Below are 27940 nucleotides of genomic sequence, written 5' to 3'. Positions count from 1 at the left end.
CCATGGCGAGAAACAAAAATAGTAGCGCCGGCGTGTACCACCGGTGGCTCACGCGTATATGTTTCATCAGACGGCGTGTACCACCGGTGGTTCGCACTCGCGTGTGTATCAAATAGCGTACACCATTGCGCCGCCTCACGGCGAGAAACGAGAGTAACAGCGCCGGCGTTAAACAAGAATTTCGTAAACTGTACTTTCCGGAATTTGCCGTGGACGAAATGGTCGAGGAAAATCAGTTTGGGAAATACCGCTGTCATCGCGTGAGTGCATCGCGGCTCGTGTTAAGCGAGACAGGAGGGGAGTGAAACGGAAGCGGCTCGAGAACAATTCACGCGAGGGCCTCAAAGAAAACCAAGCGGTCGCTTTAATCCCGGGAAGCTCGCAGTCGACGTAATTTTCAACAGCTGGAAAACATTAATTGCTTGGAGAGCGATTAGCAGTTTAAGCGTACCTGGCGATCTTTCGCAGAACAATTTTCAATTTTTCAATTTTTTCATATTTTCAATTTTATTACTCGACTATCTAATTTGTCTCTTGTTGCAATGACGGTGATCTTAAACCATTAAAGAAGATCATGCTCGCGATATTTCACTGGTTCCACCGTGGATCGTGTTTAATCCAAGTTATAAATAGCGCGCTTCATAGCGATCTTCCATATTTCTATTTTCAGCGAAAATTCCTTCGATACATGGGGTATATAGAAACACGGGCTAGCATCGAAAACTAGGCGAATCGCGATAGAGAACGCGTTTTATAACACAAATCGTTCGCGGAACAGCCAAACACAAAATATTCGCTACGATAATATTATTTCCACCGTTATTCGAGCGTATATAACGAAATAATTTTCAGCATGAAATCAACACGCGTCAGAGAAACACGCGCGTTTATTTAATTAACCTCGAAGCAAAACAAAGCAGTAGAGATCGACGAAAATTGCAATTCGAGAATCAACATACATCGAATGCAACAGCGTGGCACGCTCGTTATGATCGTCGTTAAAATCATAATTAAAATTTTCGTTACAAAACCTTATTTCAGCCTGAATGAAAATATCGTTAAAAAAAAAAAAGATAAACAAAAAATAATTTGTGACGTAAACACGAAAGGATCGCGATCTTTTGTTTCAGTGACCGTGCAAACAGACAACAGTGGAATGATACCACGAAAGTTCACGCGGTTCCTGATATCCAGCGAGCCGGAAACCGAAGACGAAATCGCGAACGGCGGTATTTTCGATCTCTACGACGAATCGCTAACCAGGTACTCGGAAATTTGCCCGAACGCGGTGGTGGAGACCTCGAAGGTGCCCAAGGAGGAGATCTCCGTGACCTGGACCAGTCCTTCAGAAGGTAGCGGTTGCATATTTATCAGGTAATGGGATATTCTACTAACGAAAACGTATACCGCGTGTCTGACCGTTACCAACCCTTTCTACTTATCCTCGAAAGTGATTACGAGTCGCGTTTGGTCAGACAATGCCCACGCTCCGTATTCCGGGAAAGTTTTAAATTAACACTTTGAGGACCAGAGACCAGTGCCGGTTTCGGCGATATCGGCGCCCTGGGAAAGATTGTCGTGGCGCCCGAGGGTTAAAATTTTTAAGAAAAAAGGACAAGGTAATAATATCAAACGATGAATCTGTGATTAGATTGTAAAAATTGTTATACTACGTAGCATAGAAGAGACAATGAGAACCGGGCTGCAATTATGCTAACATCATTGACAGTTATACTAACAAAGTTTTAATACAGTGTTTAATAAAATATTTAAATTGCATTAATAGAAATAAGTATCTAATAAAAGTTGCGAGTCTATGAATATCAATTATGTCATTTATGTTTGTGTTTTGTTTTTAATATATTGAACAGTTTTTCCGAACTACTACTAACATCATTGGCAGTTATACTAACAAAGTTTTAATACAGTGTTTAATAAAATATTTAAATTGCATTAATAGAAATAAGTATCTAATAAAAGTTGCGAGTCTATGAATATTAATTATGTCATTTATGTTTCTGTTATATTTTTAATATATTGAACAGTTTTTCCGAGCTTCTCTATCTAAACGTACCCATAGTTCCACGATAAAATGTGCCACTAAAAATATTTATTATTATTAAATGTTGTTGAACACTCTAATATAGAATTTACCAACATTTGTACAGTAATAATTCCCGGTGTATATTAATCATTCATAGAAGGTAACAAGTCACGTAGGTAACAAGACGTATTCACGAATCGAAAATGTGCAGGAACCGAGGCAAGGTTGAGTTCGCAGTAACCGGTACTCAAAGTGTTAATAAAGAGCGAGTTAATAACGAACATGTTGCAATAACGCCTCGGGGCTGATTATGCTCGCGAATTTTTCCTTTTTCCTGGAGCGCAGGGCAACGATATTGGAAACGCCGGATACCTGGTACATGGACGATCCGAGCTTAGTCACGAAGCTGTGCCAAGACTCGAAAGCAGAAGCGGACGATCAGGGGCCGGTGTTGCAGGAGTGCTACGCCTGCGACGAGGCCAAGTACGAAGTTACTTTCGAGGGACTTTGGTCCAGGAACACCCACCCCAAGGCACGTAAGACCTCAACGAATGAAATTCGAGGGTATGGAATTTCTCCATCGACCCACCTATTTAGGCACCGATTCTTCGATATTGAAAAGAAGCCCGCTCTCCGGTTCCCAAGAGAGCTGACTTCTTTTCCAATTTATCGGTTACACGTTCTCTTCTGTTTACTTGGAAACAGGACTTTCCCAGCAAGGGCTGGCTGATTCGTTTCTCGGACGTAATTGGGGCTTCGCACACGGTAGATTACAGATTCTGGAACTACAACGGGATGGCCAGTGCCGGATTAAGACAAGTGGCTGAACTTGGGTCGACCAGAAAATTGGAATCGGAATTAAAAGACCAGGTAATTGTCCAGGTGGTAGGGAAAGGTACCATTGATGTTTAGGACTGAGCATCGAGATATTCAGATATCTTTTTTTTTTTTTAAATATAGAGTGAGCATATCAGGACTATTATCAAAGCCAGAGGAATAAGTTATCCCAACGTCACCGGGAAAACCTTTGCCGTCTTTCGCGTCGATCGGAAGCACCATCTCATGTCCTTAGTATCTATGCTTGGTAAGACTGTAACTGAAACCTATACTTCTAACTGATGTTACACTTTTTATATTGCAATTTTATAATATAGGAGCAGTATATAGTAATTAGTAGTATCTTAGCTCTGCGATATGTAGTTTTACAATGTACATGTTACAGTAAATATAATAAATTTATATTATGCGTAATCTCCACTAAATGGTAAATGTGATAAATTATGGAATATTTATCAAATTAATCGGTGATTTTATATAATCCCCAAATCGTAATGAGGAATGCGATAAATTTGGTAATGCATATGCTGTGTATATGGAAGTACTGTCTGAGCAGGTTTGGGATAGGTTTTGGTAGGGATGGGAATATTGAATATCGTTTATGTACTGTCTGAGTAGGTTTGGGGTAGTTTTTGGTGGACTCTGCAATATTGAATATCGTTAATGTGCATACTGTTTACACGGGAATACTGTCTGAGCAGGTTTGGGATAGTTTTTGGTATGGTCGGGAATATTGAATATCGTTAATATACATACTGTCTGAATAGGTTTGGACTAGCTTTAGGTGGCGACGGCAATATTGAATATTGTTAATGTATGTACTGTCTGAGTAAGTTTGGGATAGTTTTTGGTGGCGACAGCAATATTGAATACCGTTAATGTACATACTGTCTGAGTAGGTTTGGGATAGTTATTGGTGAGTGCGGGAATATTGAATATCGTTAATGCAGATACTGTCTGAGTAGGTCTAAGGTAGTTTATGGTGGTATGGCAATTTTGAGTACTGTTGACGTACATAGCGTCTACACGGGAATACTGTCTGAGTGGGTTCGGATAGTTTTTGGTGGGGGTGGGAATATTGAATATCGTTAATGTAGATACTGTCTGAGTAGGTTTGGTATAGTTTTTGATGGACTCGGCAATATTGAATATCGTTAATGTAGATACTGTCTGAGTATATTTGGTGTAGTTTTTGGTGGTGGCTGCAATATTGAATATCATTAATGCTGCATATACTGTCTGATCAGGTTTGGGATAGTTGTTGGAGGAGGCGGGAATTTTGAATACCGTTAATGTACATACTGTCTGAGTAGGTTTCGGAGTAATTTTTGGTGATGGGTTTCGAACTCTACCGATGCCCTTCCACCCCCGCGCCTTCTCCACCATACAATGATGCAGTGCCGTCTCCGGAGGGGAGCGGAATGGCCTCCCCACAGGAGTGACTGCAGATGCCACTAGCCGCAGTCACTCCCGTCCCTTTTAGTCGCCTCCTACGACAAGCAGGGATTACTGTGAACGTATTCTTATTCCCCGTCACACAGGGAAAGAGTAGGTTTACACCTAATCCTACTTCACCACATGAAGCCGCATTTATCACATTCACCGTAACATGTACTTATATAACATAACTTATATCGTAGTTGTACAATACGAACATGAAAAATCATTTTATAGATCCTTCCCCGGACTGGATCGTCGGCGTTTCGGGTTTGGAGTTGTGTCAGGCTAATCGCACCTGGATAGAACACAAGGAACTCAATCTCTATCCCTACGACGTGGGCACTGATGACGGGATCACGTATTTAGTGAGTATACCCTACCAATCAATAAAATCAATACACCACTATATTTATGTCTTTCTTCGAGGAGGAACGAAAGCGAAGACCTATTTTATAATAAATTAATTCTTACTGAAATAGACTAATCATGCTTGAATTCATTAACAGGATTTGACAACCATTGAGTAAATGATAACAAAATAATAAATGTAATTATTGTAAATGGTTAAACACGTTCGTCTTTCTTTGGAAACGTTATAGGTGTCGTAATGTTACCTATGAGTACCAATAGGTACCAATGAGTACCTTTCAAAATAAAAATGTCTCCTAAAAAAGTCATCGAAATCCGAATTTGTCTGGAAAAGGTAAACAAACGACTGGATGGGCGAAAAATGGGTTTCCATTTCGTGGAATAAAAATGACTCTACCGCGACGCGAGGACAAAATGAACGTCAGCTGTCGGGCGCAGAGAATTGCATAATAAATTTGACGGGAGGCTTCCTCTCTAACAATCGTCGATAGGGTCGCGTGAAAATCGCTGACAACGTCGAAGTATACGTGCTCCCCACACCTTACCGGAAATTTCCCACCGCCTTTCGTTTCCGCTTCCGAAGAGCGAACATTTTCGCGGCCACTTTCTCCGCACGAACGAAGTTATAAAATCGCGAGGTTGTAAATTATGATAACAATTTTCAAAAATATTATATATCAAGAAAATTCACGAAAAATTTGCGTGCAGTCGCCAGATTCGCCGCGGGACGAGCCAGAGCCCATCAGACGCATAACGTCGACCTATCCGGACGATCCAAGATCACCATTCTACGATCCTCTCGGTTCGGACATGAAACCCCTGGCCAAGTTGTATCTGAATCGACAGAGACTCTACGAGAAAACTTGCGACGACGCTCCGGAGGATTCCACCGATACAGGTGTCACACCTACACCTATTCGCAAAAATAGCAAGTATTGTTCCTTTATTATTTTGATTTTATTTTCGTGATCGCGGAGGCCAAAAGAAGGAAGAGAATTCTTATTGATTCGAACGTTTATACAAGGAGAGGTTCGAAAAGAATTTCATACAGACTGAAGTTGCCTGAATATTTTTCTCCTGGTGTAATATGCAGATTTATGATATAGAATGTTTATTCGGAGAATATCTCTTCCTTTCTGGCGTCTCTGTGTCGCGAGTTGTTTGCTTAACGCTGTAAAGAGATGTTCAAGCGATCGAAGAAAATTGAGGTAACCGATGCTGAAGAGTAGTGGTGCACGTCTGCGTTACATCGCTTTATTATAATCAGATAGTAATTAGATTCTGTAAGCTTTAGTTGTTTTGCTTGAGAGGCATGTAACAAAATATTTTTCTTTTTCTTTTTATGACTATGTAAAAATTACAAGGAACTAGTTATCTATCTATCAATTGGACCCTGTAGCATTATAAATTAATTGTTATTAATACAGCAATTATTCTACACGCCAAATGACGGAGCTATAAAATAAGAATGCTATTAATAAGAATGCTAACTAAAAAATACAAAATTTGATTCGATTTAGATTTATTATTTAATACTTGAAAAAAAAAGGAAGTATTTTTACTTCGTAGAAGCCTGCAGGCCGTCGCAGTGGGGTTCTTGGGGCCCTTGTTCCGTGACGTGCGGTCGTGGCACCAAGCTCAGGCAAAGACAATATCGAGACGAAGCCGCTGCCCATCTGAACAAGTGCAACACCACCCTTACCGACAGAGCGCACTGCTACGGCAAGAATCCCCATTGGTGAGCGCTACATCTTCTTGAAAGATTTACAAAACCTGTTGTGGTAGTGCCTGTGGAGGAGAGAAGAAAAAAGAAAGGGGGAGAGCTTTTCGTTCTGGGCCTTTCTTTTATTTTTTATTGTGGAGAAATGCATTACGCATACCTCAGCTTCCCAAGGGAGAAACTGAGGTTATGTAGAGGACTACCATCAAGGATGGGAAGTCCCAATGGCGCGCGACGGAAGTCCCCCGGGCGCCATATTGGATTTCCTCCACCACATACTAACGCACGAGGCCCAATATACGCAAGCTTCAATACTTCAAATAACTTCGGCAGATTCGACAAAGAAGGCAAATGTGAGGCTTCCTTCCTCGTCCTAAAGTTAAGATGCTCGAAAGCGAAGAAGAGAGACCTTCACAACATTTGTCCTTCACCTTATTCGCATTTCCGAAGTTTTTCACGAGATTTCAAGCTCTGCAGTCAGTGTAATAAATATACGTATATGGAATATCATTTATTTTAAATTGGTGCAGTATGAAAATACTTATTACACTGATTGTGTACGTAAACGGAGCTTGTGCGCGTTGGGATATGTGTGTTTGTACGGGAAATCCAATATAGCGATTGGCAACTTCCGATCCTGACATCATTCATTTGGAGGTCGGTCGAGAACGACTTATACACGAACGATAAGCGGACCGAGGACTTGTGAGAAACGCGCTAACGCCCGGTTTCCCTCTAGCGGCAATGAGCGGAAGTGCTATCACAAGCCTAACGAATAGGAGTGTGCGGGATTCCCGAGAATGTACGGGATATAGAATAATATCTGGGATTTCCGAAAGTGTTGTTATTCTTGAAAATGTCAGCAATCCGAATGTACGGGATTTCGAAATTCTCGGGAATCCCGGATGTATTTGGGATTTTGAAAGTCTCCGGATTCCATCCCGATCCCGGGAGGAATTCCCGTCCCGACCGGGATCCCGTACACCCCTACTAACGAACGAATGGTTGTTTCCAAAAAATTCCTAAAATTTCCAAAAATTTTCCGTTTGCAGTAGCAGAGCAGGACCCTCGGCAGCGCTCCTGGACAACCCGATGTGCGCCCTGGACGAGTGGAGCAAGTGGAGTTCCTGCACGACGAGCTGCGGACCGGGTCACATGACCAGGTCTAGGAACTTCCGGGAGAAGAAGCATCGGAAACAGTGCAAAGCCATCCCCGACGGGCCCGAACTGCAACAGACAATCGACTGCGATAACGATCCGTGTCCCGACGAGGACGGGGACGAGGTAAGAGATGTGTCTAATCAGGAGGAGGAGGAGGAGGAGGAGGACACTGATAACGACGAAGACAAGGGCGACGGAGAGGATTACGAGGGAGAGGAACCGGCGATGGAGGTAACCGAGGAATGGCTGCAGGTACGGAACCTCGGAGAGCTCGCCAGAATTTGTTGCTAACCGGCGCGTAACAATCATTTTCAGTAACTTATTAAATCACAAATCGTTCATGGAAAATTAACAAATTCAACGAACTCGATCATAGTAACAAGCTACATGTGAGAATACGTATTATTACTCTTTTTTTTTTTTTTAATTAATTCGTACGATAGTCGAATCACCACTAACGAATCTCGGATCGATCGACACGTGACTGTAAATCATACCTGCACCATTTCTCGTAGATCCATCCATGGCACTCTGGCATCCTCACGTAAGTCGAGCGATTTACTCACGAAGAACCTGAAGACAATTATTCAATATCAAGGGCGCGTAATAACTCGAAGAACTTTTTATGTGACATTCAATCTTAATAAACTAACGGCTTAATTAATACAAGTGTAAAAGCTTAACCCTTTGCGGTCGTATGTCCATACTAATCTTATGTTGTATTCCACAAACTGAAAAGATTTAAGCCATTAGACAATAGTAATAGATTCTAAGATATTACTGTAATAATAGATTAATGGAAAGATCAATGAAAAGATCGTTAGTAATCATATTAAGTTATACAAGAATATATGAACCAGTGGGTGAAGTAATCTACATGTTAAATGTTTCAAAGACAAATGTATCGAATAATGTTATTTTTTCTGTAACAGACTGTAATAAATAACAAACAGTCGAAAATACTTGGTAGAATTCCAAATAATATTTTACAAATTGTGTTTAAGTGTAATTAGGCATTCTGGTTTCTTAAAATATTTCAAAAACAATACTCCAAAACGGCAAGAAGATACCGAAAGATACCACATGATGGAGAACTATGAAATATAATTTTTACATAAAAACACATTATATCTAAAGTCATATATCAACATATATCTAAAGTCCACAAAGGAATTAATAAATCTCGTTTATCCTTCATAAACTTGCATATTATGTATCACTGCCTGGAAGTAATTCTGACCAGTACGATAGCCATGCCTAAATTTAATACGACCGCAAAAGGTTAATTAAACAATAGGAGTCTCCGTTTAGAAATGTTTCGTTTAAACAAATTTATTCCGACGTTAGAAATGCCCCGAGGATCGCTTCACGCAGTGGTCGCTGTGGTCGCCCTGCAGCTCCAGTTGCGGTCCCGGTGTCCAAATGCGATCCAGGCTAGTCGATAAAAACTGGAGCAGCCTCGGAGACGTGGACGACGACTTGAGCCTGGAGGAGTGCAAGGTCCAACAGGCTGCTTGCGTAGCCAATGTTCCTACGTGCGACTTCTCGAAGAAGGAAGCGGAACGTGAGTCAAAAGACATTGCTGAAATTAACAAATAAATCGCGTTTAATATTTTCTAAAATTATAACGAGAATCTGTCTTCGTTCCAGACATCTGCAGCGAACCGTTGAAGAAGGGACGATGCGGTGGCAACACTTTACGCGCGTACTTCGACACACAAACGGGCCGTTGCCGTTTGTTCAGGTACACCGGCTGCGACGGAAATCGAAACAACTTCCAAACCGAGCAGGACTGCAAAAAGGTCTGCGGCGATTTTCAAAGTAGGTTTCATCTATTTTAATCTTCAAATTTATCGTTGAAAAAGTCCTGTCTCAAATGTTGCAAACGTAATGGATGCACGAGCTAGAAATTTAACAGTTTGCAGAAGTCCTCCCTTTCTAATACAATCGGTCCCCTTGTTTTGCGCACGCTTGCTCATAATACTAACAAAGGAGAGTCAAAGACGAATTCGTCAACGGTATTGAGGAACTATAAAGTATCCGTGAGCAGTGTTCTCAGCTACCATGTACCCACGCAGGAGCAACGCAGCACGAAGACGAAACGAGCTCACCACGGTGACGTTTATTTCGGTTGGAACGAAATCAATTGGTCACTCAAGGTCGCGAGGCAGCGAATCCCATCGCAATGCTTAGCTATCCCCACCGCTGGTGGACGTGTCTTTGAGCTGCCAATCAAATTTTTAGAATTAGTATTTCGTATTAGTAATAATTAAAATATCCTTCTTTCTGAAGGTAACTCGTTAATATTTTCCTTACAGAAAGTTTGGAATTCAAGGGCATGGAACCAGTCAGCCAAGTAATAGAATCGCACGAGAACGAGGATGTCGACTGTCAGGTAACCGAGTGGAGTAATTGGTCCAAATGTGCAGGATGCCGTGGATACACAGTCAGTACTAGAGAGATCACGGTAAATATTCCACCAACAGAAACATTATCAAGGTCGTTAAATTTCTTCTTTAATTATATCATCTTCGCAATCAGGTACCACCTAAGGGCAATGGTAAAAACTGCCCGAAAAAGCTTCACCGCAAACGGAAGTGCCACAAGATTCCACCATGCTGTAAGTAGTATCATCATCAATTATGATATAATAGTTGAATTCTATAAATTGAATAGATATTTTTTAGCCCTGCAAGGCGACGGCCCAGGACTGCGTACCTATCATGACCAAAATACAGAAGTGGAGGAAAACGAAAGTAAATTTTAATCGACTGCTCTTTTTCTAATAGGTACTATTTCTCGACTATTTTAATACAGAGTAATTATTCGTGCGATTAGTTTCAGTTAATTGTAAAATGACACAGTGGTCCTCTTGGGGGCGTTGCACGGCAACCTGCGGAGAAGCATCCCAGTGCAGGACAAGAACGGTCAAAGTTCAACCTCGCGGGCCTGAAGGGAAACTGTGCCCCGCTCTGGTGGAATACAGAAAGTGTCAGACAATCGAGTGTCCGTAATAATGTTTATCCGAACTTTTTACATATCCATTTTCTATTTCGCTCGTACCTTGAATATTATTGAATCTCACATTTTACCTGGAACGTGTCGTGTATCATTAGATCAAGTGCGATGAATATTTAACATTAAAAGACAGAACCTTGTATAATAACAGTATGCGTATTTTAAAAAATACTGTTTGCAGGTACCATGGATATATACGACAATCAATGGAAATTTTACAAATAGTTGAATCAAATATGATACGTTATAGTACGCGTTTTTAAAGCGCTTGATAAACTGATACATACCGTTCACAAATTGGAAACTTTATTTAATTATTTTTATGATTTAATAATATAACGTTCGAAATGATGCATCTGAATCAACCTATTGTGATGTAATAATATTATCATTTGATCAAAAACTGCATTAAAAGAACAAGTTAGTCTTCTTTATACATAGAATAGACGTTAATAGAAAATATTTATACTGAAATCTTAAATCGACTAGTCTAATGTAACGCACAGAGCAATGTGCCACATTTCATTTAATTATGTATCTGTTATAAATCTTTTAAAAAATCAATTGATGTTTAATAGGTTTCCCAGTCAAAGGAGACTGCATTTTAATTAATTACAGAAAAATGAAGATAAACGTTGATAAATATGAATAATAAAATAATTGATCGCATTATAACCAAGCTAAAAATTCGTAATAAATATTTAGAAGTGCAGTTTCTCAAATGTTTTATCGACCAAAAAACCCAATTATAATAGCAATTTATATTTGTCTGTAAAAGTATGATAAAATATATATTTATAGCATTTATAATATAAGATTTAAGGAAATATAGATCTCAATTTAAGACCAAATGTTTCAATAGGATCTATTAAAATTATACATTGTTAATATTTAAATGAAATCAATTAGGTAACTTTTATCAGTGTTGGAGAAATATTTGTTAACTATGATCATTAATTGTTCTTATACTTAGGTAACATATCTGTAGATGATAAGATACTTATTATTAAGTAAAAGATATTATCACGGTACCCTATTCACTTTTACTTGACAATAACTATACTGTGTACGATATGAAATGAAATTCAGAACTCTATTCTTTTTCCTAATGTCAATTCAATGTTGAAAATAAAATGTATTATGATAAAACTTGTTTTGTGTTTATAAAATAATTCAATTTTTATTTTATATATATATAATCTTGAAGTATTATTAGTTTTGAATCTCATTTTAATACTTGTAAAATGTAAAATCTTTTAATACAGGAAATAAATACTGTCCATTTTGTTGTTTACTATCATGAGTTTTAAAGGAATATAATATACAGTGAATTCTATGTATATAATACATAAGTTGTTTTAGACTTCCATAATATTTATATTTAAATACATACAAATACATATTTACAGTGTATTATCATATAATTTTGTAAGAACTCACATTACTATTCGTGAAATTAAAATTTGTTTCAATTTACTGTTACTCCAGTATTTGCAACATTTTCTTCTGAATCATTAGTTTTTTCAATTGATATAGGATCGAATATAAACTGGACAGAGTTCTTTTTTAGTTGTTCCTTACTTATAAGTCCGTTTATTTTCTTCTTCACATCTTGAATGAATGTATCCTGAAAATCAATGCCATTGCATTCATTAGAGAGAGCAAAAACAAAATGTTCAAAACTAAGGGAATTGTAAATGGGGCAATTCTTTACCTTATCTTCTCTGCTGAAATTGATGACAAGTTTAACTCTGTGTCTCTTTTTCAATACCCTATTGATATTATTTATTTTCGTATTTAAATCGTGTTCAGCAACTTTGTCGCTAAAATGAAACAGTTTGGTCACTTTGAACTGCACATAGCCATCGTCTTTCTCTATAACTTTCTCCTCGCTAAAAACTTCGGTACCGTAAAGCCGGTAAACATCTCTCTCGACATTTTTATCGTAGTGCAGTTTTTCTAATTGTAAATTCCGTCGCTTAGCAAGCTTTTGGGCATCTTCTACGTAAGTAACGATCATAGATTTATCGGGAAAAAGTAACGTAATTTGAGGAACCCTTGGTGTTCGTGGTTTCTTTTTCTTTTTATCGTCCACACTCTCAGAATTTGGCTCATCACTTACACTAAACTTTACTGTCTGATGCTGCAATGAATTATAACAAACATTTTGACCTAGCTCACTGCTTGTCCTCGGTAAGAAGGAATTGCTGACGCGGTACATACATGTAATTATTTTTAAGCGTCGAAACATCACGATGTTTACTTCAACAAATAAGAATTATGAAGTTGTCGTTCACTGTGGACCCGTATCCAAAGATTTAAACAAATTCAAGGTTTCGCAAGAAGATAAACATAGTCTCATCAAGTCTCATGTTGACCATCTTCACATCTTCACATAGAAACGACACAATCAACGTTTACTCGCTACTTAAAAAATCTACGTAATATCTTTCTCGAGCAACGAAAGCATTCATTACATTTTTATATTTAGCCAATTGTGTCTAAGAACTGTTAATCCGATTTAACTAATTCTTAGATCGCATAAATAAAATTATTTTCATGTTACTAGTCCCGTAGTTTTGTTACTAGTATCTATCGTCTGTTTGGACGAAGCACAATTGGCTTTATATAACAGATGTGTAAATTTCATACGAATTTTTGAAAAATTATATTCAAATTCCATGTAAGAAGTGTTTAATTTAACAATAATAAACAAAACTAATTTTGGAAGCGGCAAAACGTTCGTTTGTAGTAAAATAATTCTCGCTACTGCCACTAGATGGCATGTGGTGTTTGTAGGTTTCACTCTTTGAGTATTACTCAAAGGTTTTTACTGTGTTATTACACAACTAGCAGTTCTACTCAGGAAGGTCAAACGCAGATGCGGAGAAATTGAACCACGTTTTTAGCTTTGAGTATATATGTAGATAAAGGTTTTCTATATACTCAAAGGTTTTTAGCATTTTAGTTGGAGACATAAATCCACGTGGCGTTAGTGGCATCACACACACGTATCTTACTTATCGGTGAGTACGATCAACACAGCTATGAAAATTTCAGCGTCGGTAACCGTCGGTTTCCGTCGGTACTCGTCGTCATTTAAAGTCCGCGAAACCGAAACATTTAAATCGCTGAAGTAACACCACGTGGTCGTGGTGGGTCAGGATGATTTTTGTTACCATGCAGTGTTTTAATTGTGATTTTGTGTGTTTACGTAGTGTTATGGCGCCTAAAAAGTGCAGAGTGAGAGGGTGTACATCGGAAGGAAAGCAACTTCGGCAATTTCCCGATATGATAAAAGATAAGGAACGCTGCCTTAAATGGATAGAAGCGTGCGATAATCCCTGTCTTCTGGAGATGAATTCGCTAAAAAATGTGAAAATCTGCGATATCCATTTCGAGGACTTTTATAAATTAAATATCAGACTAAGTACATCAGCAGTGCCGACCCTCCATTTGCCAAGTATGTATACATAAAATAAGCATACTCATAGCATACTTTATTATTTATAATTTCTATATTTTATAGAACCTGCAGCTGTTGATGCTTCGATTCCTGCAGCAATTCCTGCAGCAATTCCTGAAGGAATCAAAGCAACAGATACAATGGAAATTGTGACCTCGCAGACACATTCTGGTAAGGAAATGTTTATTTAATTTTATCATGTCATGTGTAGAATTGTAGAATTTATGGATGAAGCAGATATCTAATTGTCAAACATTTGTAATGGATATTGCAGATGGGCACAGTAGTAGAACTAAACCGACAGACCAGCAGACAGATAGGCACCAACACTGATGCTGAAATTTGAATAGCTGTGTTGGTGGTGGTCACAGATACACTGGATATGTAGTTGTGATTCCTGCTAGCACCACCTGGAATGCTTTGAGAGTTTTCAGAGAGAAAGATTGCAGCCATTAGCTCGTATTGCAAAATAAATCACGATTTTCGTACATGCGGAATAGCGGAATTTTTTACGTGAATTTGAGCTTGCTACGATCGAACTCGAACCCAAACGCAATTTCATTCGCTTCGTAAAGATACATTTACGAAGGAATCAAATGCATCGTACAAAATGGTGCCGGAAAATACCCGATCGCGATCGAATTATACCAACATACCGGCATTTTGAATTGTTACGAAATCTCAATTGGAAGAAAATCTCTATTAATTCTGCTCGTTTTATCTTAGTATTAATTCTTTAGGAAATCGCGTTATACGCATACGAGCAACAACAATTCATACAAAAATCAATAAAAATATATAAAAATATATCACCATTCCGTTGCGACAAGTTACCAGCTTTACCGCGCTCTGCCAAGTTTCGTTTGAAATCGAAATGGTCGTCCATGGCGTCGGTACCAGTTTCGTCAAACTTCAACCGGGATGTCAATCAGCGATCTGTAACAGGAAAAGACGAATGATTTAAGATATGTCAATCGATTTAAACGTGGCTATATTATAATAGAACAACAGTCGTACTCGAAATGATTCTCGAAAGATCGGAAAAATTAATTCAGAGAAGCAATCGACACCGAGAGGAGAAGAAGAAAGAGAACGAAGCCGGTCGGATTTATCTCGCGATCTCGAGTGATTTTAAAATCGAAAGAGTATCAATATTAGATAAAAGCACCAATTTAAAGTAAACCGAAGTAGTAATGCGACTTGCCAACAGGTGAAAGATAGATATCTAGTCGGAAATCACTAACCACGTCTCATTAGAGATGGCGTGAACTGCTACTTTTGAATCACTCGTGATTCAATCACGTTCATTCTCAATCACGATGATTTTTCACAGTGATTCGTGAATCTTGGTGATCGCTTCTAATTGGTTGAGAACATTCTTTTGATTGAAGTTTAATCACGACTGCGATCGTGATTGTGTGATCACGGTGATTCACGCCATCCTTACGTCTTATCAGGCCGGCGCATGATGCTCCCCTCCAGGCCAGGCGCTCTTCGTCAGTTCGCGAGCGAGTGCGGCCCGTGGCTGCGCGCGCAACTAGGCGGCGCCGGCGGGATGTTTGAAGAGGGGATGACGCTGCTTCTCCCCATAGTTTCCTCTTCCAAATGAAAATTAATTCTCAGGTAAAATCTATGGTTGCGAAAAAAAAGAAACATATCAGATTAGTTTCTCAATGATTCGCCACAGTTTTCTGCTGCCATGTAGAAAATCAATGTTTAATATGAACAAATATTTACCTCTGCTAATTGAACAGCAGCAGCAGACGAGATAGGTACTTGAATCGGCGTTCGCAACTTCGATACTTCGAAACCCGTTCAGTGAGCGACCTAGTAAGCGATGACATTTCTGAATGCACCTATTGTTTAGATATTTCGAATAAATTAAGAATAAAACACTTTTTACATGGAAATTGACTATAATTTTTGTTTAAATTTGTATGAAATTTACACATATGTTATGTAAGATCGTAAAGAAGGAGGGGAAGTCTTGGTGACTTTCTCCTCACCTTAGAATAGAGCTCAATGCTACTTAACAGTCTTCATGATATATGGTAAAATCCACATTTACACAGTTTAGTTAACAGTCGGTAGGAGACGCCACGAACGTTTCAATTAGCGCCACCTGCTATTCTCGTGCCTAACTAAAATATAAATTCCAATAAACTCGAGGCATCCCCTCTGCATTCGAATGGTCCAAGTTGGACCCCCTAGCGTCATCTGCGATTGTATCGAGTTGGAACTAAATCTGTTCGAGCCTCGAAAGGATGATGCGGCGAAGGTGGTAACAAACTGATCTCGATCGAGCCGTGTATCAGTCGAGCGTTAAAAAACGGGAGGGAAAGTGAGAGGTGCGCGTGTTATTCAACGTCTGCCAGTCAAGTGAAATTTCGATATCGAGAGCACACAGCCGCGTAGGGGGAAAACCTATTCCCTCTAAGATGCAGTAAGTCCCGATAACGTTTTCTCATTGAATCATCGTACGCGTAAACTCACCTCTAGCGGTCACTGTGTTCTTTGTCGCGTAGCTGTCACTTTCGATTCTGTCATAATGGAATCCCCTTAAAAACAAAATCGAGTCTGCGAGATCAGACTGTCTTTCCATCTACGTTTTCGTTTCACGAATAAACAGTTTCACTCGATTAATACTTCGAACGACGAATTAAATTGCATGTAGCGATATATTCGCGAGGTCCATTCGATTGGACAGTGATTTGAGTAAGTTTGGATTCGATAATCGAAAAGCTTTGTTCGAACAATGGATCGAAAATTATTTATTTTCGTTCGTTCGTTATTTTTGGTCCGAATAAGAATTTTGTCCCGGGAACGTTTTGCTCGAATACCCTTTTTGTTTGTACACGTTTACGCTATATCGCGCGATATTACGTGTGTGTACAGCTGTTGTAAGCGTAACACGATACATAGCTCTTTGGCGCGCTTCGGACGTTTCGTATAGTTTATCTCTTTTAAGAATGCATTTCAATCCGTGGAACCTTGAGGTCTAAATAAACACTGATTAGATGCGAGGATAACGTAAAAAGTTGTTTATCAGAGAATTAATGCGATGCCGCGAACGATACGCGTCGAATATCGGGATGATTCAATAAATCCTTTGTTTATGTAAGCGATTTAATTTTGCGTAGCGAAGAAAGCGAATATGACGTAAAAAAATGACGAAAACTTGACAAATTTCGCGGTTGGTTCGTTGTACATTATTGGCACGGTTCTAACGCAATGTCGCGGTGCTCTTGCCCAAGAATTTATATGCCTCGATTTATAAACAATTGATAAACAATGTTAAGAGTAACTGTTATACGATCCTTTGTTTTTGCAATTGTAAAAGCTATACACGAAAAGTGAAACCATTGATTTTATGCAATAATTATGTTTAACGTACAGATATGGAGTCATTCTTTGAATTGTTTGACCCGGACAATCGCAAAGGCACTCGAAAGGATACATGGAATGATTCTGAAAATGAAGGGAACGGAATGTCCGATGAAAATTCAAGCATCGACGACGATCACGAGGAAAGACTACCTCCGGAACCAGAACAGGGTAACGTGGAATATAAGCTGAAGTTGATAAATCCTTCTAGTCAACGATTCGAACATTTAGTCACGCAGATGAAATGGCGACTAAGAGAGGGCCACGGAGAGGCTATTTACCAAATTGGTGCGTAACGATTTGTCTGTTAGAAAAAGATTCATTGTACTTGCGATATTAGTTGTTTATACCATATGTTTTACTCGTCGTTAGGTGTGGAGGACAATGGAAGATTGACAGGATTGACAAGAGAAGACATGAAAGCATCTTTGAAGACTCTAAATGATATGGCGGCCAGATTAGGTGCTACAACGAGCATGTTACGCGAAAGGCCTGCCAATTCTAAAAATAAACATAGGTCGGCGCATGGTAACAACAAAGAGGAAAGACGGGTAGCGGAAGTGCTGGTGAAAAAATTGAGAAAAGGAGACAGGGAGGATCAGGATAGTATTGTCGATTTAAGACTTGCCGTCACTGGTGCGCAGGATGCTGGGAAATCAACTCTCTTAGGTGAGAGGATTAGCAGAGGACATTTAAGGTAGAGAAATATACTTAGAGTTTACTCTGCTATGCTCGTTGCTCGTCTAATCGATGATAATTTCAACCGAGACGTGTATGTTAATGCATTCGCGATGTGTATAGGCGTATTGACCCAGGGTGAATTAGATAATGGTAGAGGAAGAGCGAGACTGAATATGTTGCGACATCTTCACGAGATAAAAACGGGTCGTACGTCATCAATATCGCACGAAATCATAGGGTTCGATGCGGAGGGACACGTCTTAAATTATGCGGAAATGGCTACCGCGGAAGAAATATGCGAGCACGCATCAAAAGTCGTTACGTTTATAGACTTAGCCGGTCATCGCAAATATTTGAGAACTACAGTGCTTGGTCTTACAGGTATAACAGACTTCTTTATCTATATCTCTTAAAGGATCTTCGAAGTCGATGACAATACGAATTTACGGTCTTGCAGGGTATTCCCCCCATCACGTTATGCTGGTCGTAGCGCCACCGATGAACGAAGCGTCGCAGGAACATATGGCCTTGTGCCTGACATTGGGACTTCCTTTCTTCGTGGTTGTAAACAAGATCGACCTCGGATTTTGTAGCACGCCGGAGACGATAAATCAGTTGAAGAGCGCGATTAGCGGCCAGGGTTATTCCAAGCAATTAGTAATGTACAACGACAACCAAATACCGTGGGATTACGAATCCGACGTAATACCTGTGTTCAATGTGAGCTGCGTCACTGGAGAGGGCTTAGGGGATTTAACGAATTTCATCAAGAACTTGTCGCCCCACGACGTGAATTCTACAAATTCAGATTCCGAGTCCTGCCTGTTTCAAATCGACGAAACCTTTAGGTATGCGTGTACGCGCTGGTTTTCTATGGAAAAATAAAACTTTGTCATCCTTAGCGGGAATCCTGAGTGTACTAAAAGTTGGATATAGCCTTTTTTTTCTTTATATTACAGGGTAGCGGGTTTGAACGAACCTGTTCTGGGTGGATTGCTTGTGAAAGGAGCAATCGCTCCAGGTACTAGATTATTGGTAGGACCTTTGCCAGACGGGGAGTTCAGCCCTGTGAAGGTCGTCAGTCTGCATCGCAACAAGGCTCCGTGTTGCTTGGTGAGAGCATCGCAGAGCGCTAGTTTGACATTGGCACCGCCGTCGAATCGAAGCCCTCCCTTACCGCACTTACGACCTGGAATGGTTTTGGTTTCTGTGTGGGACCAGCCACGCGCAACGCTGTTCTTCCAAGTACGCACGACGCGGTGATACAGAATTAATAAATCTATAAATTTTATGCAAATTATTCAATTACGATGTAATGTTTTAGGCGACCGTGTTGATAGTGTATCACGCGACCGCGATATTTTCTGGGTTCCAAACGACGGTGCACGTGGGGAACGTGAGGCAAACGTGCATCATTAAAGGTATAATGGATGCGAACGATAGAGGTTTACAAACCAATGACACGGCATCCGTGCTATTCAGGTTTGTCAATCATCCGGAGTATCTTCACGTGGGGATGCGACTGTTGTTGAGGGAGGGTCGCACCAAAGGGATCGGTAAAATCACACAAATATTTCCCTTGATAGGTCAACAAAGCGGTATGCAATAATTTAGGCGAAATTCCGCATGTAAAAAGTATTAAACGTTATATAGATTGCTTATGAGGTTGTAAGAAATTTAGTTATTTTAACGCGAAATATGTAATTATAATACGTACCCTAGTGTAAGTATCGGGAAATTATCGACTCCTTTGAAATAACCTTTGATGAACGTACACGTATACGTTCAATTTGATTTTTCATTATGGTTTTGATTTACTTGAGGAAAAACGAATCCCAGAAAGTCGCGAGAACATTGAAAAGTATGTTTTGGATCGTTACGAGCGACGCTACAGACGAATATCTATGATATAATTTAAAGTTGTCAAGATTTTTTTAGGAGTAAAAGATTCTAACATCTTGGTAAATTTCATTTCATCGTTGTACTATAGTTTCATTATAGTATTTATGAAATCATCGTTTATCGCTAACTTTAGTTTGTATCGCGAAATAAATTATTGTCTCGTTGGTGTGATATTTTGCCTATAACTATTAAAAAATAAAAATTCTTTGTGAGTACAATCATTAACTTAATGCAATGTTATGTCATAAAAAAAAAAGTATTAATCTTAAGCGTGAGAAATAAAAGTTAAAATAGTATTGAAATCAAATAATACGGAAGAAATATTTTTGCAATCGATTACTATTCCATTATAAGTCGACAACTATCGAATACAATAATTTTAGTTCGTAAACCATCAAAGTCGAAAATTCTGTGTATCGTTAGAAAAAGCTACTTAATTATAGACGATTGTACTTACACGTGTATCCAAATTGATGGGTAACATTATTCGAAGTTACTCGTCCTGTAAAACATGTAAAGCGTTACGCTGTAAATTCTACAGCCGTCCGAATTAAGATCTCCGATTTATTTCAGTTAAATTTCGATTGCAACGTTGTATTATAAACTGTAAAATACTTTGAATAAAACAAAACAATTTATTATAACATATCCGTGCTGTGGCCTTTGTACGCTTCGATAAATTAATAACACTTGTAGTTACAAAACATTTATTTATTCATTTATCGCGATTATATAAAATCATTCTTTTAATAAGTTAAAGGAAACAGTACTACTGTACTAGAATGTGCTTAGATCGATGGAACGTTATATTGCACGTGGAATAACGGCAGGAGCAGCGTTAAGTATGAAGAAAATACTGTTTCGTCAGGAATTGCAGATTCACCTTCTATAAATCGTTACAGCGCTATTAATAGTATCAGAGTAGCGTATTATAATTCGAGTCTACGGAGATTCAAGGGAAAACGATATAAATAACTAGTACACAAACACTCGCATAACCCAATCATCGCATTCTGCTCTCGATTCACTCAGAAATAGTTATCGCTAGCGATGGAAGTAATACCATACCGATACCAGCTGACAAAGTACTCCGATACATCCTATTAGGTACTCTGGTATCCAACTGCTGGAGAGCCATCGATATCTAATCGTATCAGTCCCATCACCGGGACAAGCAGCTACGACGGCAAGCAATGGTAAACAATATCAATTAAAAGTTAAGGATCCTCCAATCACTCGATATTTTAAACATTTGCACGTTACGTCACAGAATAATTCGGAGTAGGAGCGTTCACCGTGCCCCAGAAGAGCACGAGCCTCGTGGGATCGTGCCTGATGAAGAACAAGAAAGGTCTGTTCGCCACCAGCCTCTTCTGATTCCCATCACGCTCCAACAACACGGCCGTAGCGGCCGCAGCCTCGGTGCCTTTCTCCGTGATGTCGATCTCCACCTTGTGAAGAACGTCGGTAGCATACAGATGCGGGTTCACCAACGCGGCGCTGTTCCTGAGCTCGTCCAACCCGTACGACGGTAAATTACGCCGCTTGACGAAGTCCAGGAAGTTCTGATCGATGGGCCTGCTCTGCCTTCTGGTCCTCCTCTGTCTACCTTGGAAACGATACTTGTTCTCTTCGAGATTCACAACGTTCACGTCCTCGGTTACGGATCCATCCGCTTCGTAAGAGTTCCTGCTCTCTTGCGACCTCCGAACAGACTCGGTTTCGCGAGGCTTTCTGGATTTTCTTATCGAGAACCCGGTGGACCATTGCTCCACCGTGTAACCCTTGACCTTTTCCTCGTACGTGAAGTAATTCCTCCTCACTATGTGATCCGGCTTCTTTTCGTTGCCGAAACGTGGGTTGAACGTCACGTCGTTCTGGGTGTTGGGCGACGGGGATGCGTTGGTTCTGTAACCTTGCGACATGAGACTCAAGTCCGCTGTATTCGGGTTGAACAGAGACGTTAGACCCAGGCTCGCGAGCGGCGACATCAAACTGAGACTACTGGACAACTTCATTCGCGGGAAACCGATGATACAGGTCTCGTTCTTCATATTTTGGATCAGATTCTCGATGATGTCGACGGTCAGCTGGTTCTGGAAACCTTGCAGGGCCTTCGCGCCCATCGCTGTCGGCAGCAGCACGTACATCGTGGTCTGAAGAAGAGTTAGGTGATTAGGATGAAAGATAGAAACTGTATCGGGTAGTTTGGCACTTTGTACTCACTTCGTAGCCCTTGTAGGGAAGACCGAGGATCTTCACTCCCAATTGCTTGTCTTCGTAGAAAGGAAACGGTCCGCCGTTGTACATCATGTCGATCGTAATCGCTTCGTTTGGCTCGATGAAGAACGGTTTCCTGTACGAGTGACCGAGATTTTTAAAATTGATAGAACTAACTTAAATTGTATATAGTTCAAGGGGCTATTCTGATAATCCGACTTCGCGAGAAATCAATTTTCTTCTTACACATATGTTACGTTGAACATTTCATATTTTTCAAAGCAAACGATAGTTTTGAAAAATAAGAAATTTCCATATTAAACATTCACGAGCCCGTCATTTTGTTACCATATATAGTGGTTAATTCTGCTACCCGCGATAACTACATTCATACTGATTAAGTAGCATCCATTAACATTTGTTTCAGATGAACGAGGATCTCCGCAGTCAATTTGGAGTCAATTACGTAGCAGACGTATGTCTCGTTAACGGGCCCGTTTTCAACAGTATATAAAGTACAGTATAAATAAATAAATGACTGTTAAGAAAATATATTTGCGTGTCTAATAAATAGGCTTAAAAATAATAATAGATGTCATATTATAAACCTTCATATTGGATGATAGAAAATGTCTAAATATAGTTACATTTTCCAGCTGGATTATCAGTGAAAAGGAAAAACGAACCTTTTGGTAGCTCCTTGCAGGAAGTGCTGATTCCACTCTCCGTTGAAATAGAGCGCAGATAAGAGAATGACGCTGGTCGCTGGATCTGGAGGATTGCTCAAGATAGTGGCGATTTTCCCCATCGTCTTCTGCTTCACCCACGAGTTGATCAACTCCTGTGTCAGTTTCCCCTGCCTGTTGAAGTCCACGTTTATCACCTCGGTGTCGTATACATTTTGACTAATCGCCTTGAATTGTGGAAGTATCGGATACCCCTCCTAGAATCATTAAAACGATCTCTAAATATTCTATATTATAAATATTAATATTATACGATATCTAATATTCTGTATCTTTCGTAGGGAACATAGCCGGAATAATATCCAACGTAACTAACATCTTGAGGAAGAGTCTAGGAAGAGGATAGTCTACCTGGACGAATGCTCCCGTGGCAATGTCGACTCGAGGTCCAGGCGATCCTGCTATTTTACTGCGAAGCTGGTTCAGCAGTATGCCAAACATCTGATGGACGATCTCAGAGTTTCGCGAGATGTCGACACCAGCCTCCAGGCCAAGAACTCTGGACACTTCCTCGAAGGTTCTGCCAGCAGAACCTGCCAGGACCATGGCCATCGTCGCGGAGAGACTGATCGGCGAGAAAACTATGTTTTCTCGTTGGTCGATCATCGACGTACCTCGAGTTCTGTAGATTTCTCTCTCCATGTCCAACGCGAACTTCATCACGCCTCTCACGATGATATTGTTCACCTACGGTTGTTATAGAGCAGGGATTGAATTTATTTTATACGTTCTCTTTAAAAAGACGTCCGTTCTTGTGATATTTTTGTAGAAAGACGTTTACCTTGTACGAGTTTCTTAAAAATTGTTGTTATGCTTACTTTCAAATTTGTATTATCAGATATGGAGATTAGCATGAATGGGGATTACGTGTGCTCTCGTGTGGTGTGACTAATGAAAAAAGAATGCAAATCGCAGTGTATAGATGTTGTCAAGATCTAACGTCGTCAAATTTTCCATTATAAAATCTCCGTGAAAAGGAATACCGATTTAAAATTTTCAAAATAGACGATAGACATGCTTCGATGATGCGTCACGAAGAAGAAGAAGGTTGCTAGTCGGAGAGACTTTTTTAAATCGAGCCACCGTTTCCGTGGACTCGGACCTTCTAATACGACATTGCAGTATTATTATAATAATAATAATCATGATAACTGCTCATCGTTAAAGGATCCTTACGAAACGTTTATCACAAAGCTTGCATCATCAACCTTTTCACAGCCTCCACATTTTATCAAGTTCAACGCTCCGACTCCTTAATGGCGCATCAGCTAATGGTCATCGCTGTCGTTTCAGATAGATCCTGACAACACCTTTCACTAAACATTCTGAAGAGTGCTTACGTGATCGCCCCAGTCCAGCAGGGGATTCTCGGTGAATTTTGAATCTACCTGCGTTGCACGCTGAGTCGTACTGGTTTCCATCACTTCGGAGACGCTCATACCCAGCGGTTCCGGAGGTAGCGGGTTGGATTGCGAGTACGCTACGTTCCTCTCCACGGAGGGCCTCGGTTGGCGACTAGGCGTCGTGAAATAAGTCGGAGGGACCGTCGAGGTCTTTATTCGCTCGAACTCGTCCGGGTAGATCAGTTGGGCGGAACCGCAGGCCAACAGGCCGATGAACATCAGCGTGAACGCCATTTCTGTAAGAATAGAGCAGTAGGTCTACAGCGATGAACATAACTGAACACACTTTACCGAGTTTCTGAAAACATTAACCCTCGAGTGCTAAGGATTAACGTTAATGCAAATGTACAATATTCTATTACGATTATTTGACTTGATATTTAAAAGACATCATGCGGAGCCTTTCTAAGCTTTCCAATGTCTATTAGCATTTCTTATGTTCTGGGAAAGGACAACTCTGTCGTACTCAGTTTTGCACCACTTCCAAACTCAGTCGTTCGTATTGTTCCCAATGTGAAACCAAAATCGAAGGAAATAAAAAGAATTCTGTTTCGTGTAATGTATCGTGAGCCAGTCTTAGTTTGTATTACAACGTTTTAGTTTGGAAAATATACTAACATATTTACAAGCAAGTATAAAGTGCGTTCAGTGTTGCTCGTCGCTTTATATATTACGTAAAACTATCGTGCTAATATTTCGTTTGCATTTTATGTATGACTGCCGAAGAAAGAGAGGCGAGAATTCCTGGTCGATAACGGTTGCGTCGATTGTCAGGGGACATCGGTTGATAGCGGAGAACTACGCCGGATTGTTGGTAATTAAACGTTTTCCTGTGAAGATATACCCGTTTCAAACGGAAATCTAAACATTTCCACGTTTCATATCGTCCTGCTCGGACACATGGCCCTACGAATCGCTCATTTATGCTAGTTATCGCTGTTTTCTACCCGGTCTGCCGCGTTCGATTTCCAGATGGAAAAAAAACACGAGATCTGTGATTAGAAATATTCGATTAACTCTTTGACCGCTGGACGATTTTTGCTGAATTTTAAAAGAGTATCAGATTATAGGGAACGATAAGAGGAAACTTTTTTATATTTAAAGTTTATTCATACGATCCGCGTTTTGCCTTTGTCACGGAAATCGAGTAGATTAAAAATGAGTATTTTAATTGGAAACAAGTAATTAAAGAATAGAAAAATCATATGGAATTAACAATGGTGTAACTAATACAGACATGCTGCGGTTATTACGCAAAACGAACACAGTCGTTTATGGCCGCGAAAACAAGGAAACTATTCAAACGACGATAGTACCGGTAGTATTTGATAATTGTAGTGTTTCTCTAAAGATAACCGAACCGACGCAAAATAAAAATAACTGCAACGCGGAAAGAAGGTCGGAACGCGTGAATGTGATTTCTGTTATTTTTGTGCGTTGAATTTGCATCGAAAGAACGTTTTGGTTTGATAAAAGCATTGGTCATCCTTCGTCCAGGAAGAGAAACAATGAGGACATAATACGCTTCCCATGTTAAAACGAACGAACAATAAGTATCGTGGATACGTCACACCATCGTAGGCGCGACGATCTCGTGTAAGTGTGCGTTCACCCGGCTGGGAAAACCCACAACGATTGTCACCAGCGTTGCTATTGCATGGGATTAATCGAATCGGGCAGCTTACAAACGGAGAACTAAAAACTTTTGGCAATAAGAATAATTATGAAACTCTGTCTCTAGAGGAGGTAGTTTATTATTACGAAAAGATCCGTGGATTAATTTTGTACAGCTATTAGCTATCGTCGATAAGTTATGGGGTTTGTTACCATAAGGTGTACAGAAGTTACCGACTCGAAGTGCAACGTGTCGATAACAACGCCTTCGCTTCGAATTATTCGATCGAGAAAGATGATCGAGAATGCAACCAGGAATCATATGTCTTCCATGACTGATTAAAGTGCAACAAGCGTTCCGTTGATGCGTAGTAAAATTACATCGACGATCTAAGAAATGTTTACGAGTCGTTCGTTAAACGATTGAAAAAGACTAACTGAAACTTTCCATTCTACGACAGTGTCTATCGACGTTTATCGACCCTTAGGGCAACGTTCTCAAATCGGAGGACGATTTAGAATGCTAGAGGGAACACAAAAGAAAAAGAATTATTAATATTATCGATTAAAAAATTCTCGATACTCCCTACACGCAGTGCGTAGAATAACACGTAGAAAATGTACAGTTTCAATTTGAAAAAAAAATGGAAAAACCAGATGGATTGTGTCACGTGTAAAGAACAGCGACGTTACGAGAAACTAGAACTCGTTACAGCATTCGAATCGTTCTTCCGCCATTTTCGTCTATGTTCAACGGTAGGTAAGACCAGTTGCACTTGCGTGGCTCACCTTGTACGTAAGCAAGAGTTCAAGGTCCTCGTTAAGTGTCAAGATCCACGCGTAGGGAGAGCTTAAAAGGAAATCGGCAAGCTACATTGCGAGAAAACGTGTAGTCAGCTACCGCGGATCGACGTGGTATTCAACGCGCTGGGGTCACGCAAAAAGGTCGAACATCTTAAGTTCCCCTGTACCATCTGTTGCACGTCTGCTGCGTTGCGAGAACTATACCAATGTAATTCGGATACTTTACACGGGATAATAATAAAAACGATAATAGAAATTTTATCTTGTATCGATAAAAGCATCTGGGATTAGAAATGGCGAAAATAAAAGGAAAGACTTTGTAATAATCGATAGCCAATTAGAAATCCCAGCCATCTCGAGTAACATCCTTCTACTGACAGCTGCGCGTGATAAGATCATTATGCACGCTCGCCAATACAAGAGACGATCGATCAAAGTGTCGCTATTTTTTACGAGCGTCACCCTCCCCTGACCGTTCAAGGAGAACCTCGATTCCTGTTTGGCGATAGTATTATCCTCGCCCGTTGCATAGAGAACCATAGAGAACGATGACTAACCGTAGGGTCATCGAGCTTACGATCTTCAGGGAATTCCTGCGACTCCGTTAGCTCGATGCAGCTGAGAATTTATTGGAAAGCAACTTTTTTTTCCAAGATGGCCGCCAAGATACCATAAGCAGATAGAAATAGGGATAGATACGGATGCATCGTAGTCCTTGGAAAATTGAGACTCATCGAGGATCGTAATTTATGTAACAGATCGTATGCTTCGGACGTCTCCATCTTGCAAGTGCTGAAAAACTAAATACGCTCGTATTGTTGAAGGTGGCAGATATAAAAAGAATTCGAAGCCATTTATCGACGAGCGATACTAGGAAAATAATTTTATAAAATCATTCCAAGCATTATTAAATTAAAATGATTGCGAATGGTTGGATGTCGAGGTTCTGATTATGCCAAATAAATGTTTAAATTATTGTAACTAGAAGTTGTAAAAAGAAATTGCTACACTTTCTATGGGCAAATCGAGGCCATTTATCGACGAGCGATACTAGGAAAATAATTTAATAAAATCATTCCAAGCATTACTAAACGAATTAAAGAGTTTTTAAATTGTTGGTAGTCGTTCCAT

At 39.9% G+C, this 27940-nt stretch overlaps 5 protein-coding genes and 2 long non-coding RNA genes across 19 annotated transcripts in view; 4 read left to right on the top strand and 3 right to left on the bottom strand.

Annotated features, from left to right (window-relative positions):
* The window catches only part of LOC128893302 (spondin-1), a 29700-nt gene extending 18399 nt beyond the window's left edge, over positions 1–11301 (top strand). The window contains exons 3-17 of one of the 7 annotated variants that reach the window (XR_008461303.1): positions 1131–1374; positions 2390–2576; positions 2750–2914; positions 3005–3128; positions 4556–4686; positions 5399–5618; positions 6260–6428; positions 7463–7823; positions 8919–9135; positions 9222–9392; positions 9564–9686; positions 9890–10038; positions 10113–10191; positions 10248–10327; positions 10410–10461. Coding sequence is in view for 6 of the 7 variants with exons in the window: in XM_054154166.1 (XP_054010141.1) it covers positions 1131–1374; positions 2390–2576; positions 2750–2914; positions 3005–3128; positions 4556–4686; positions 5399–5618; positions 6260–6428; positions 7463–7823; positions 8919–9135; positions 9222–9392; positions 9564–9686; positions 9890–10038; positions 10113–10191; positions 10259–10327; positions 10410–10585 (2585 nt within the window). In the remaining variant the exon portion in view is untranslated. Of the gene's footprint in view, positions 1–1130; positions 1375–2389; positions 2577–2749; positions 2915–3004; positions 3129–4555; positions 4687–5398; positions 5619–6259; positions 6429–7462; positions 7824–8918; positions 9136–9221; positions 9393–9563; positions 9687–9889; positions 10039–10112; positions 10192–10247; positions 10361–10409 lie in introns of all 7 variants that reach the window. The other 6 variants (XM_054154174.1, XM_054154199.1, XM_054154182.1 and 3 more) reach the window with 6 other exon arrangements.
* A 561-nt stretch (positions 11302–11862) lies between these two features.
* LOC128893369 (uncharacterized) lies at positions 11863–12983 on the bottom strand. Its single transcript, XM_054154286.1, has 2 exons — positions 12304–12983; positions 11863–12216 (listed from the first exon to the last, which is right to left on the bottom strand). The coding sequence occupies exons 1-2, from the start codon at positions 12838–12840 to the stop codon at positions 12058–12060; spliced, it is 696 nt and encodes a 231-aa protein (XP_054010261.1). The 5' UTR covers positions 12841–12983; the 3' UTR covers positions 11863–12057.
* A 300-nt stretch (positions 12984–13283) lies between these two features.
* On the top strand, positions 13284–14388 carry LOC128893378 (uncharacterized). The gene is made up of 4 exons (XM_054154296.1): positions 13284–13615; positions 13808–14052; positions 14119–14226; positions 14330–14388. Exons 2-4 carry the CDS (start codon positions 13812–13814, stop codon positions 14386–14388), a joined length of 408 nt encoding a protein of 135 aa, XP_054010271.1. The 5' UTR covers positions 13284–13615; positions 13808–13811.
* A 1104-nt stretch (positions 14389–15492) lies between these two features.
* LOC128893398 (uncharacterized) lies at positions 15493–16682 on the bottom strand. Its single transcript, XR_008461323.1, has 3 exons — positions 16549–16682; positions 16062–16196; positions 15493–15911 (listed from the first exon to the last, which is right to left on the bottom strand). It is a non-coding gene; the product is annotated as an uncharacterized LOC128893398 (long non-coding RNA).
* On the top strand, positions 16274–20670 carry LOC128893341 (GTP-binding protein 2). 5 transcript variants are annotated; one of them, XM_054154275.1, is made up of 8 exons: positions 16274–16498; positions 17452–17727; positions 17812–18108; positions 18241–18501; positions 18578–18968; positions 19080–19365; positions 19445–19541; positions 19603–20670. In XM_054154275.1, exons 2-8 carry the CDS (start codon positions 17454–17456, stop codon positions 19650–19652), a joined length of 1656 nt encoding a protein of 551 aa, XP_054010250.1. In that variant the 5' UTR covers positions 16274–16498; positions 17452–17453; the 3' UTR covers positions 19653–20670. The 5 variants fall into 5 exon arrangements, with proteins under 5 accessions (XP_054010250.1, XP_054010242.1, XP_054010218.1 ...); XM_054154267.1 differs by having other exon boundaries at positions 16275–16498; positions 17452–17610; positions 17671–17727; positions 19445–20670; XM_054154243.1 differs by having other exon boundaries at positions 16277–16498; positions 19445–20670.
* Positions 20671–21192: 522 nt separating this feature from the next.
* Positions 21193–27940, bottom strand: part of LOC128893330 (leukocyte elastase inhibitor) — an 8038-nt gene continuing 1290 nt past the window's right edge. Inside the window, exons 2-6 of one of the 2 annotated variants that reach the window (XM_054154225.1) lie at positions 24329–24627; positions 23340–23675; positions 22929–23185; positions 22249–22378; positions 21193–22178 (exon numbers count right to left, since the gene is read on the bottom strand). In XM_054154225.1, the coding sequence (XP_054010200.1) occupies positions 21282–22178; positions 22249–22378; positions 22929–23185; positions 23340–23675; positions 24329–24625 (1917 nt within the window). In that variant the 5' untranslated portion in view covers positions 24626–24627 and the 3' untranslated portion in view covers positions 21193–21281. The remainder of the gene's footprint in view (positions 22179–22248; positions 22379–22928; positions 23186–23339; positions 23676–24328; positions 24628–27940) is intronic. The other variant, XM_054154231.1, reaches the window with a different exon arrangement.
* The window catches only part of LOC128893387 (uncharacterized), a 4748-nt gene continuing 1298 nt past the window's right edge, over positions 24491–27940 (top strand). The window contains exons 1-2 of one of the 2 annotated variants that reach the window (XR_008461318.1): positions 24491–24629; positions 25122–25205. This is a non-coding gene — a long non-coding RNA (uncharacterized LOC128893387). Of the gene's footprint in view, positions 24630–25117; positions 25206–27940 lie in introns of both variants that reach the window. The other variant, XR_008461317.1, reaches the window with a different exon arrangement.

This window comes from Hylaeus anthracinus, unplaced genomic scaffold, assembly GCF_026225885.1.
Source record: "Hylaeus anthracinus isolate JK02 unplaced genomic scaffold, UHH_iyHylAnth1.0_haploid 0, whole genome shotgun sequence".
Classification (NCBI taxonomy): Eukaryota; Metazoa; Arthropoda; class Insecta; order Hymenoptera; family Colletidae; genus Hylaeus; species Hylaeus anthracinus.
The sequence above is the reverse complement of the archived record's forward strand: the minus strand, read 5'-3'. Positions and strand labels throughout refer to the sequence as shown.

Excerpts from the sequence above, each read along its gene's own strand:
- LOC128893369 (XM_054154286.1), bottom strand. The coding sequence starts at position 12,840 with ATGTTTCGACGCTTAAAAATAATTACATGTATGTACCGCGTCAGCAAT. Across the intron at positions 12,217-12,303 it reads ATTTCAGCAGAGAAGATAAG|GATACATTCATTCAAGATGT; the intron begins GTAAAGAATTGC and ends ATTGATTTTCAG.
- LOC128893378 (XM_054154296.1), top strand. The coding sequence starts at position 13,812 with ATGGCGCCTAAAAAGTGCAGAGTGAGAGGGTGTACATCGGAAGGAAAG. Across the intron at positions 14,053-14,118 it reads GCCGACCCTCCATTTGCCAA|AACCTGCAGCTGTTGATGCT; the intron begins GTATGTATACAT and ends TATATTTTATAG. Across the intron at positions 14,227-14,329 it reads GACCTCGCAGACACATTCTG|ATGGGCACAGTAGTAGAACT; the intron begins GTAAGGAAATGT and ends TGGATATTGCAG.
- LOC128893341 (XM_054154243.1), top strand. The coding sequence starts at position 17,454 with ATGGAGTCATTCTTTGAATTGTTTGACCCGGACAATCGCAAAGGCACT. Across the intron at positions 18,109-18,240 it reads TGGGAAATCAACTCTCTTAG|GCGTATTGACCCAGGGTGAA; the intron begins GTGAGAGGATTA and ends CGATGTGTATAG. Across the intron at positions 18,502-18,577 it reads TACAGTGCTTGGTCTTACAG|GGTATTCCCCCCATCACGTT; the intron begins GTATAACAGACT and ends ACGGTCTTGCAG.